At 39.4% G+C, this 11587-nt stretch overlaps 1 protein-coding gene across 1 annotated transcript; it reads right to left on the bottom strand.

Annotated features, from left to right (window-relative positions):
* Positions 1 to 6845: 6845 nt before the first annotated feature.
* On the bottom strand, positions 6846 to 10388 carry rps8a (ribosomal protein S8a). The gene is made up of 6 exons (XM_082512232.1): positions 10285 to 10388; positions 8729 to 8835; positions 8367 to 8466; positions 7984 to 8159; positions 7407 to 7536; positions 6846 to 7000 (listed from the first exon to the last, which is right to left on the bottom strand). Exons 1-6 carry the CDS (start codon positions 10286 to 10288, stop codon positions 6891 to 6893), a joined length of 627 nt encoding a protein of 208 aa, XP_082368358.1. The 5' UTR covers positions 10289 to 10388; the 3' UTR covers positions 6846 to 6890.
* Positions 10389 to 11587: the final 1199 nt, after the last annotated feature.

Here is an 11587-nt window from a genome sequence, read left to right as displayed (position 1 = left end):
TTGAGACAACACAATCAAAGGTTCTGAATATTTTGAAATGATTTAATAATTTAGGTGAGCTTATTGATCCAAATATCAATAGTATCAGTACCACCACTGCTATTGGTACTGGATCAATACTAGCACAATAGTATCAATACTTCATGCTCATTAAAAAAATGTTCAAAAAGCTCTTCCCAGGAGGGTGACACGGTTTCCCCCCTGGTGGTCTTCCTCGGGTCCTCGTACTCTGGGACCTTTGGATGTCTAGGGCCTGGATCTCCTCCATACCTGCTTCATGCTCTGGGGGACGGGGCTATGGCTCCCCACACTCCGTGCTGATCCACACAGGTGTTCACAGACACAAACTACACCTTTGTTGGCTGCTACCTCAAATCACATTGTGCGCTGTCAATCATACGTACTGCACAGTAACATGTAATATTTAGTATCTACTGTTAGCTACTGTTAGCTACTTTATTGTGATGGTGTTGTATTTATTATGTTGCTCTTTTTTGTTTGTTTTCTCTTCTGTTTTTTCTTATCTCCATACAGGTGATCCAGGTGTTTTGTTTGTTTTTCAATTCTTTCTTTCCCCTTTCTCACCATCTCTTCTCCCCTCTATTTTTCTTTCTCTCCCTCTCTTTCTTTCATTCTTTCTCCCTGTCCTATCCCCCAGTCATGTCTACCCCGTCTGTAACAACCGAAAATCAAGTAAAATAAATACTTAATTATAATAAAGGTCAATCAAATATGACAAGGCCATGATGATCCAATTGGTAAAGTAAATCCGCTTGGCATCTTTCTTGGCCTTCAGACAACAATTCTGATGGCTAAAGATCCAAACGGGACAGGCAAAAAAAAAAAGAAAGAAGAAGTGGCAGGATGTACTGTGAAGTGTACAGGGCTCTACTCTGCACAGATTCAAAAAAAATGCTGCAAAACTGATACTGCAAAAGCAACCTGAGAGTTTCTCAAACTAAAGAAATGAGATATTCTTTAATGGTCAAGTCAACCCAACAGAGCATGCTTTTCAGGCCTGGCAGAGCAGGACAGGACAGGTGATGTCCATGAGTTTTTCAGCTATTGACTACAAAAGGTGTCTATGATACAGTTACTAAATGATTTTGAAGTACTGCATCTGTTTTCTGGACAGGAAACACTCAAACTCTCTATTAAAAGTTGAGTAGTTTTGAATATTTGCAAAACATATTTTAGTCTATCGAACACATTTTAATATTACAGGGAGTGCAGAATTATTAGGCAAGTTGTATTTTTGAGGAATAATTTTATTATTGAACAACAACCATGTTCTCAATGAAACCAAAAAACTCATTAATATCAAAGCTGAATGTTCTTGGAAGTAGTTTTTAGTTTGTTTTTAGTTTTAGCTATTTTAGGGGGATATCTGTGTGTGCAGGTGACTATTACTGTGCATAATTATTAGGCAACTTAACAAAAAACAAATATATACCCATTTCAATTATTTATTTTTACCAGTGAAACCAATATAACATCTCCACATTCACAAATATACATTTCTGACATTCAAAAACAAAACAAAAACAAATCAGCGACCAATATAGCCACCTTTCTTTGCAAGGACACTCAAAAGCCTGCCATCCATGGATTCTGTCAGTGTTTTGATCTGTTCACCATCAACATTGCGTGCAGCAGCAACCACAGCCTCCCAGACACTGTTCAGAGAGGTGTACTGTTTTCCCTCCTTGTAAATCTCACATTTGATGATGGACCACAGGTTCTCAATGGGGTTCAGATCAGGTGAACAAGGTGGCCATGTCATTAGTTTTTCTTCTTTTATACCCTTTCTTGCCAGCCACGCTGTGGAGTACTTGGACGCGTGTGATGGAGCATTGTCCTGCATGAAAATCATGTTTTTCTTGAAGGATGCAGACTTCTTCCTGTACCACTGCTTGAAGAAGGTGTCTTCCAGAAACTGGCAGTAGGACTGGGAGTTGAGCTTGACTCCATCCTCAACCCGAAAAGGCCCCACAAGCTCATCTTTGATGATACCAGCCCAAACCAGTACTCCACCTCCACCTTGCTGGCGTCTGAGTCGGACTGGAGCTCTCTGCCCTTTACCAATCCAGCCACGGGCCCATCCATCTGGCCCATCAAGACTCACTCTCATTTCATCAGTCCATAAAACCTTAGAAAAATCAGTCTTAAGATATTTCTTGGCCCAGTCTTGACGTTTCAGCTTGTGTGTCTTGTTCAGTGGTGGTCGTCTTTCAGCCTTTCTTACCTTGGCCATGTCTCTGAGTATTGCACACCTTGTGCTTTTGGGCACTCCAGTGATGTTGCAGCTCTGAAATATGGCCAAACTGGTGGCAAGTGGCATCTTGGCAGCTGCACGCTTGACTTTTCTCAGTTCCATCCATCCATTCGCTTCTGCTTATCCTTTTCAGGGTCACGGGGGGCGCTGGAGCCTATCCCAGCTGTCATAGGGCGAGAGGCAGGGTACACCCTGGACAGGTCGCCAGTCTGTCGCAGGGCCAACACACAGGGACAGACAACCATTCGCACTCACATTCATTCGTACATTCACACCTAGTGACAATTTGGATTATCCAATTAACCTATCCCCACAAGCTGCATGTCTTTGGACAGTGGGAGGAAGCCGGAGTACCCGGAGGGAATCCACGCAAACACGGGGAGAACATGCAAACTCCACACAGAAAGACCCCGGCCTGATGTTGGAATTGAACTCAGGACCTTCTTGCTGTGCAGCAACAGTGCTAACCACCGTGCTGCCCTTTTCTCAGTTCATGGGCAGTTATTTTGCGCCTTGGTTTTTCCACACGCTTCTTGTGACCCTGTTGACTATTTTGAATGAAACGCTTGATTGTTCGATGATCACGCTTCAGAAGCTTTGCAATTTTGAGACTGCTGCATCCCTCTGCAAGATATCTCACTATTTTTGACTTTTCTGAGCCTGTCAAGTCCTTCTTTTGACCCATTTTGCCAAAGGAAAGGACGTTGCCTAATAATTATCCACACCTGATATAGGGTGTTGATGTCATTAGACCACACCCCTTCTCATTACAGAGATGCACATCACCTAATATGCTTAATTGGTAGTAGGCTTTCGAGCCTATACAGCTTGGAGTAAGACAACATGCATGAAGAGGATGATGTGGACAAAATACTCATTTGCCTAATAATTCTGCACTCCCTGTAGACAAGAATAACACAAGTAAATAAAAAAAATTGCAGATTTTAAATGATGATTTCATAACCATGTCTTCTTGGGAAGCTGAGTTAAACTAACTACTGCCAGACTCAAGAAGTTATTTAAATAGAACCTGCCTGACAAAGTGACAAAGACTAAAACAAACACATTGTGTGTCCCATGATCTAAAGAAACAGGTGACAAACAAAGTCATTGACATCTATCAGCCTGGAAAGAGTTACAAAGCAATTTCTCAGGCTTTGGGACTCCAGTGATCCATTGTGAGAGTCATTATCTGCAAATAGAGAAATCCTGGAACAGCAGTGAACCTTCTCAGGAGTCAACGCTTCGACTTCAACTCACCCAAGAGGTCTCAAAAGAACCCAGAAAACCATCTAAAGAACTCAGAGTCTCAGTGAAGGTCGGAGTTCAGTGATAAGAATGAGATTGGGCAAAAATGGCATCCATGGGAGAATTCCAAAGGCTCATCTCACATTTTCTAAAAAAATATCTAATGATCCCCAAGAGAGAAAATGTTCTGTGGACCGAGAAATTCAATTCTCTGGAAGGTTTGATTCCTGTAACCTCTGGCATAAAACTAACACACCATGGAGGGTTACGTGGCCATGTCAAAATCCTGACTTAACCCTGCTTGAAATAATGAAAACCGTCTGCGCTTGCATTAACACAATTTTGCGAAGAAAAGTGGAAAAAAAGCTCCTCCACAGTGATACGAAAGACTGACAGTTACTACCAGAGATGGGCAGTAACGCGTTACTGTAATCCAGTTACTTTTTTCAACTAAAGAGTAATGTACGGGATTACTATAGCAAAAAAAGTATTTAGATTACTGATTAGATCAACCATGGATAATAAGGAGTGCAGGAGAGAGTACGAGCATGCAGCATTCAAAGCGTTGACGTACTGACATTACTTTGAGTTTTATTCCGTAAAAAGTGAATGAAACATTAGTGTCCACTGTACACTCTGCGTGGGAATGTGAAATTCACAGAGAAACCCCTGGATCCCCCCACTAACATGACTGCTGTGGCACCAGGCAAACCTCCACCCGCCCCACTCCTGCTAAACAGGTGACAATAGATTTAAGAGCGAAAGGACTTAGTGCCGCTGAATCTTTAATTGTAATTATTTTTTGCCGTGTTTTACTTGCATCTATTTGAAAGAGCGAGTGTAAACACAAAACATTATTTTATTTTATATGTTGAAATATGCAGAAAACAGTTTTTTTTATTTTAATTTAAATTTTTTTTGACATTTAGGAGTCACTGTACAGTATCATGTGCATCAGCTTCAATAATTTGTTACAGATATCCATCTAAATGTCTTCTTCTTTTTTTAACAACGAAAACATCCATGCAAAAGAAGAAAAAAGAAGAAGAAACTAAGAAGAAGAAAAACAAAACAAAATGACAAAAACAATTAGTGAGAGAGATTTAATTACCAGTAATATAAATAATAAATCTAAGGTTAACAAAGTCTAAATCTGGCCTGCGTGTTATTATATAGTCCATCCATTTCTTACAACATGACACACACAGGTCCCTCTTGTAGTTCACATCCGCTCGTTTTCTCCATCCTGTAAATGTCCATTATGACGTCCATCCACATGTTCATTGTTGGGCTCTGACATGAAAGTCATTTTTTGTGAGGGCTTTTTTGCCTACCACCAACAAAATATTAAACAAATATTTATCGTTCTCTGTCCATCCTTCTGGCATGAGTCCAAAAAATAAAGATTTACTTTCTAGAGGCAAATAACTTCCAAATATCTCTTGTACTGCTACATGTATTCCCTTCCAATAAGTTTTAATAACACGACAGTCCCAGTAATTATATGATAATGATTTGCATTTGTGTTTCCACAATTCTTCCAGCAAATGGGAGGGTTACTTTGATTTTTGGTGAGATGTAATAAAATATGTTATCAGGCTTTTCCAACCAAATTCCCTCCAGCTCTGTGAGCTGCTACATTTCCATTGGTATGTCCTTATTGTTTTCCACTCCTCCTTCATAATATCTATACCTCCCTCCATTTCCCATTGTTTTAATATGTAGGGTTGAGTGTGATTTCATGTTTATTAACCCTTTATACAAGGCAGCGATAAAGCCTCTATCTTTATTTGAGCTGTATGCCCAGTCTAATAGCTGTTTGCTTAATTCAGCCTTAGATTTGATCTTTTTGCCTCATCTGTAGGTATCTACAAAAATCCTGTGTTTCTAACGAGTATTTTTCTTTAACCTTTTCAAAACTAGTAGTCTACCTTTCTCCATTACCATACATAAAGCTGTTAATCCTTTATTTGTCCAATCTTTGAATCTAGAATCCAATTTACTTGGAACAAAATGTGTATCGTATGCACACCACTTAAGAATTGCTACATCTTCTTTTAGTTTATACTATTTTATTACTATTTCCCAAATTTTAAAAGTCAGCTTGATCCATGGATTTAAAATAGTTTTTATTAAATCTTGCAGGCTACTCGCTAATTGTATTCAAGCAATTGTGTTTTACTCACATTAACTTTGTATCCTGATAACAGAAAATAGGTTTAAATGTTAAACAAGTCTCTTCAAGTCAAAGACAGTTGCATATAACTCAATTTTTGCTTAAAGCAATGTGCATAAAATTGAAAGATTAAAACTAATAAAACAACTTTTAGAAAGAGGCTTTTCATTTGATTCAATTTTATATGATGGATTATGCAGAAAAAACTGAATTGGGCTGAAAGTTCTTTTGCTTTATTCTGTAATCAGGTTGTGCATCATGTTTTCGAAAAGTAACTACTTAATGATAAGTAATCATTAAGTAATGGATTACTTTTTTCGAGAAGTAATTAGTAATTACTTTTTTTCAAGTAACTTGACCAACACTGGTTACCACAAATGCTTGATTACAGATTCGTTTTTGCTGCAAAGGGTTTCGTGACTCATTAGGTTTAAGGGGAATTGTTTTTTCACAAAGGTCCAGACTGAGGTTAGGGTGGTGTTTTTACCCTTAATGAATGGAATTTTCTCAGGTTATCTTTTGGCTAATACTTTTTAACCTAAAACACACCTCATCAAATTGGTTTAAAGACTTAAAACATTTAACCACGTGAGTTTCAATTAATGCAATCCTTATGTTCTTCTAAGGAACTGATTTTCTCATTTTCTACACACACACACACACACACAACACTTTACCTCTCAAATATGTTATCCAATATTTGCAGGCTACATTGGCAGAAATAAAACACCCTCAAGATTTTTTCTGGTTATTTGCATCAAATCCACTGCTAAGTGTTAAAAGTCATACCTCGACTCCAACACAAGCAGTGTTAATGTAACGAACAGACATTAACAAGTATTTGCCTTATATTTACACCAACACCTAAGCAGCAGAGGCCTTTCCTCATTAAAATAGGTGTGGGAATGTCATTCTAAATAGTTGCTTTTACTCAGATCTGAATACTCCTCCAACTCAGCAATTCATCTAATGCACTCTTTAACGCATGCAGACCTGAAGGCAGTCAGAAATCTACATTTTTATATTTGTCACTAATTATAAGGTGTGATCAGTTTACCCCCAGTTAGCCTTTGAAAAGAAAATCCAGTTCTGATTGAATGCACAAATAACAGTCACATCCAGTGAAAGAGCAGACACAGTGGACAATTGTGGGACGTTTGGATTTTATTGACGTATCAAACAGCTGTACATCTATTTGCCTTTCTTGGCCTTGATCTTCCTCAGGTAGAACTCCAGCTCCTTGCCCTCCAGGATGTAGCCGTCTGCTCTGCCGCACTGGCCGGGTCTGGAGGCGATGCAAGCTGCATGAAGGAAGATGGAAGCAGAGTCAGTCACATTATCAAGGTCAGTACATCAAGTTTCAGATGTGTGGGTTTGATGTTGCAGAAATATATTTAAGGCAATGAGAGCATGTTAACGTCAGTCTTTGCATTTCTCCTGTCATTTGACCTTTCAATAAAAATACAAATATTTTATTCCTAGCAAATTTTTAAACAGTCGCTCAAAATTATTTATAATTCTTGTGGAAAGTGAAAACCTTTTTGTTAAATACACCAAAAACACTGCCCTGGTATTTGTATTTTAACACATATGCACAAGATAAACTGCCACACATGATTACACTTTCATACTCCAAAATGAAAACTTTCAAACAGCACTCACCACTTATCCAAGTAAAAATAATTCTGCCACAAATGTTGGACTTACCGAGCAGTTTTCCCTGCTGGAACTGCTCTTCCAGGAGTGAGCTGATCTTGGCGTTCTTCTTGCGCTCATCGTACTTCTTCTGGGTCTTCTTTGACCTCTTCCTGTTCAGGATCTCTTCCTCCTCAGGGCTCTGCATCAGGATGGGAAAGCAAAGCTCTTTAGATGTTGCAAAAAATTACTGCACAAAAACCACATGCTTTGAATGTTCTTTTAATGAGCAACTTCAGTTGACAGGTCTTTCTCAGAGTCTTTACTATCACCACTTCCATTCAGTAGCAGAACTGGACAAGTTATCGTCATGGAAAGACATATCAAATCTGTTATCTTTGTTAATAAAGATAAAAGGCTTGTACTTTGGTTGTTTATGGACAAATAAAGACGTCTTCCACTGAAGGGAGACGAAAGGCATTAAAAAAAAAAAAAAAATTTAAGAGTCTTTGGTATGACAAAGCTGCTGCATATGAAAGCGATGTGCCTCCATTAGCATTTAAAAAGCGTTCACAGTAACACAAGAGAATGCGAAACCTAGTTATAACATGCTTTAACTACAAGCATCAACACTGAGCTTATGACATACCAGCTTGGCGCCCTTCTTGCGTCCCAGTGGAGTGGCGTAGTGAGCCTCATACCACTGCCTGAAGGGAAGACTGTCAACAAGGACGATGCAGTTCTTCACCAGGGTCTTGGTTCTGACCAGCTCGTTGTTGGAGGCATTGTAGACCACATCAATGATCCTGGTCTTCCGTGTGCAGCCTGAATACACAAAACCCAGGCACGATCATTAAACTTCCCACTGAATCTGACTACATAGTTTCATAAATCATTTAACTATGAATAGAGAGAAGGTGTCTTTCTCAGGAGTCTTTGCTGTCACCACTTGCATTCAGTAGCAGAACTGGACAAAGTTATCATCATGGAAAGGTGTGTGGAATATCAAAAGGTATTCCAGGAGAAACTTACACTCAGAGCCCCATGAGAAGTTTCCATTGTCCAACCTCAGAGCTCGGTACTTCTTGTTCCCACCGCGGACCCTCACCGTGTGGATGCGGCGAGCTCCAATCTTTAAAAAAAAAAAACAACAAGAACACATTGTATTATAGTTTATAAAATGATTTGTGTGAAACCTCCTTTCCTGAGCAGCAGCATGCATATGCTTTGAAGCGTGTCAGTGTAACTATGACAAGTCCTAACATTGGTAAGCCCAAAGCTTTGAACCAAAACGGCTCAAAAAAAAGACCCACCTAAGGTCAAGTTTTCATCACCCACGCTACCACATTATTCAGTCTAATCAGGTAAGAGGTGCCCCCCGCAAAAAAAGTCACCTTTGTGTTTGCAGCAGGTCGCCCGAGCTCATACTTCCTCTTCTTGTGGTAGGGTTTGCGTTTACCGCCGGTCTTGCGGCGTTTATGCCAGTTGTCCCTTGAGATACCTGCAAAAGTAAAATACGGAAAACTAGGAGTCAGTTTACTGGGCCAACAACAAGATACTAGCAAGAAGATTATTTTTTTGTGCTTGAGCAATCAGTTCTCCAAGGTAAGGGTTGTCCGCAATTTGATTTGGATTCCGCATAAAAGAGTTTCATCATGTCGCTCAAGCAATCAAATGGTACTTTAAAATGGCAAGATGTAGTTGCTTTTGCAAAAAGTTAAAAATTAACAAAGCCAACTTGTGTTGCATATTAACACAGATTTAAACTATTTTAACAGTAAACAAAAAACTGAGATGAGCCAACTTCCAGACTCAAAACCACACAGCAATATTTCAGGACTTGCCAATAATAACACAGCTAACAGCATCTTGACAAAGTGACCAACACCAGTTTGGTTACATGCAATACTCAGATACATGCATTCAGAAGCTCTTACAGACCCACTACATCACATTGGTACCTTAAAATCTCAGTCTTCTAGGCTACAAATACACCCTAGACTGTGCTATCATAGCATTCCTAAAGTCAGGACATAAACATATTTCCACAACTATTATATATATTCGTTTGGGTTTTCAGTAGTAATCCAGGGGCCCTACATCACCAACGTGGACCTAAAGCCACCAAAACATGTGGCTAGTGACATCTCCTGTGTTCCACCCTGCATGCAGGCCTGCTAACTGTCCCACTCAATGAGCATTAGTCTTTATTCTCCAAGTGGCTGGTGCTCCACTACTCCATGTTATGGTTTGAATGTGGACCAGATAATTCAGTCCATCTTCCAAAGCACAACAAGGAACATTTAGAGGTGAAGCCCAAGGTGTCCCACTGGAGAACATGAATGCATCATAGAGCATGCAGGAAGGGAGACACGAGACAGGCCGGGTCTACCTGCGACATAGCTTTCAAAATAAGATGCCTCTAAATAGGACAAAATAAAGCTGAATTAAGCTCGACAACAATAACTAGACAAAATACTTCTCTAAAAAAGCATAAGCATTTACATTATTACGTTAAGCGTCTCAGCCAAGCAGCGTGACAAGATCACGATAGGCATGCTAACTAAGCTAACTTCGACCAGCCTAAACAGTTGAATTTGCGAGCAAAGATGTCCAACACTTCTCGTATAAAGCCAAATTAACGCGAAAACACCGCTACTTCACAATAAAACGTCCCAAACCAGCCACAAGAGAAGTCTTTGGGGACGCTTCAGCCTCAACAGCTAACTACATAGCCATTGAGTGCAGCCATCTTGGATACTCGCTTCAGATAACGACTAGAAAATATTTCTTTAAAACAAATTAAACATACTATAGACAGCAAAGAGTCAACTATTTCTATTTAGATGACAACATTTATCGCTATAGCAAACCATTACTGGAATATTCCTTCGTTAAAACATCAGATGGGTAAGGATTCGGTCTCCGGCGCGAGCATGAAAACACGTACCCATTCTCAGGCGCCGGCTAGAAAGAGGAACCGCAAGGGCTCATGGGGAGGTTTGAACACCCTAGGTCTCGCGAGAACTAACTCTTCAGCGAACGAGATTTCCTTTATTGTCTCAGAAAAGTTTCGAGATATCACTACCAGAGACAGAACAACATTACAGAAAGTACAAAATTGCTTTCATATTCTCTAAGGTTTTCATTTTCTTCTTCTTCATCAGACTGTTTCATTTATGTGTGGACACAGCAGATCATCTGCCTCCATCTCACTCCATCCCTTGCATCCTCTTCAGTTACACCAGCTTTCTGCATGCTCTTCTTCTCCTCTGAGGTCTTCCTCCGTCCAGTATATCCAATTCCCTCCTTTGCACATGTCTAAACCATGGTAGCCTTGAAACTCTAACTTTGCCTCCAAATCGCTCAGCCTGACCGTGTCCCTCTGATGTACTCATTTATAATCTTGCCTATTCTGGTCACTCTCAATTAAGGTCTGAGCATCTCCAGTTCTTCAACCTCCAGCTTTCCCTCCTGTCTTCCTGCAGTGCCGCCATCTTCATACACCATAGCAGGCCCTACTATCATCTTGTAAACCTTCCCTTTTACTCTTGCTGTTATCATTTTTCCAGATATCGCTCAAGGTATCACATACAGGTGCATCTCAAAATCTGAAATATTCTGAAAAAGTTTATTTTTTTCATAATTTTATTCAAAAATGTGAACTTTTTTATATCCCAATAACACATCTCAAGCCTTTTTTGTTTTATTTTAGATGACTGTGGCTTATAAATCATGAAAATCAGAAATTCATTATCTAAAATTATTAGAACATATAGTATATATGTTACTATATGTTAGTTAAGTCATATTTTTTCCAGTTGTGGTCTGAAGTTTACACACTCGTCATGGGCATAAATATCATGGTAATTCTGGGACTTTCATGATTTATTTGCTTATGCAACATACATCTTTCATAACTTTAAAAAAACAAACAAACAAGAATTGGATGTACAAATTTGAACTTTATTTTCCTCTAATCCACACAGGGTCCAAAATATGCATGCACCTCCTCATATATTTGGCTAAAATCTGCTTTAGCAAGATACCAGATACTTGTGGTTCTGCCTTAATTCTGGCAGGATATTTGGCCACTCTTCTTGGCAGAATTGGTAGAATTCATTTAAATTGATTTCCCTGGCATGGACCCACAATCCACACATTTTTAATAAGGTTAAGGCTGAGGCTTCGAAAGCGCCAGTCCACACGCATTATGTTAGCCTGCTTCATCCATTTCAAAACCAGTTCTGTTA

This window comes from Aulonocara stuartgranti (genome assembly GCF_965226115.1).
Source record: "Aulonocara stuartgranti genome assembly, chromosome: 18".
NCBI classification, from domain to species: Eukaryota; Metazoa; Chordata; class Actinopteri; order Cichliformes; family Cichlidae; genus Aulonocara; species Aulonocara stuartgranti.
This window is presented reverse-complemented; position numbering and strand designations above follow the sequence as displayed.

Bases quoted from the DNA above. Each gene is read 5' to 3' on its own strand.
- rps8a (XM_082512232.1), bottom strand. The intron at 8,467-8,728 runs GTGACTTTTTTT...TTTTTTTTAAAG, and splicing joins GACCTGCTGCAAACACAAAG to ATTGGAGCTCGCCGCATCCA. The intron at 8,160-8,366 runs GTAAGTTTCTCC...TTGTGTATTCAG, and splicing joins CTTCTCATGGGGCTCTGAGT to GCTGCACACGGAAGACCAGG.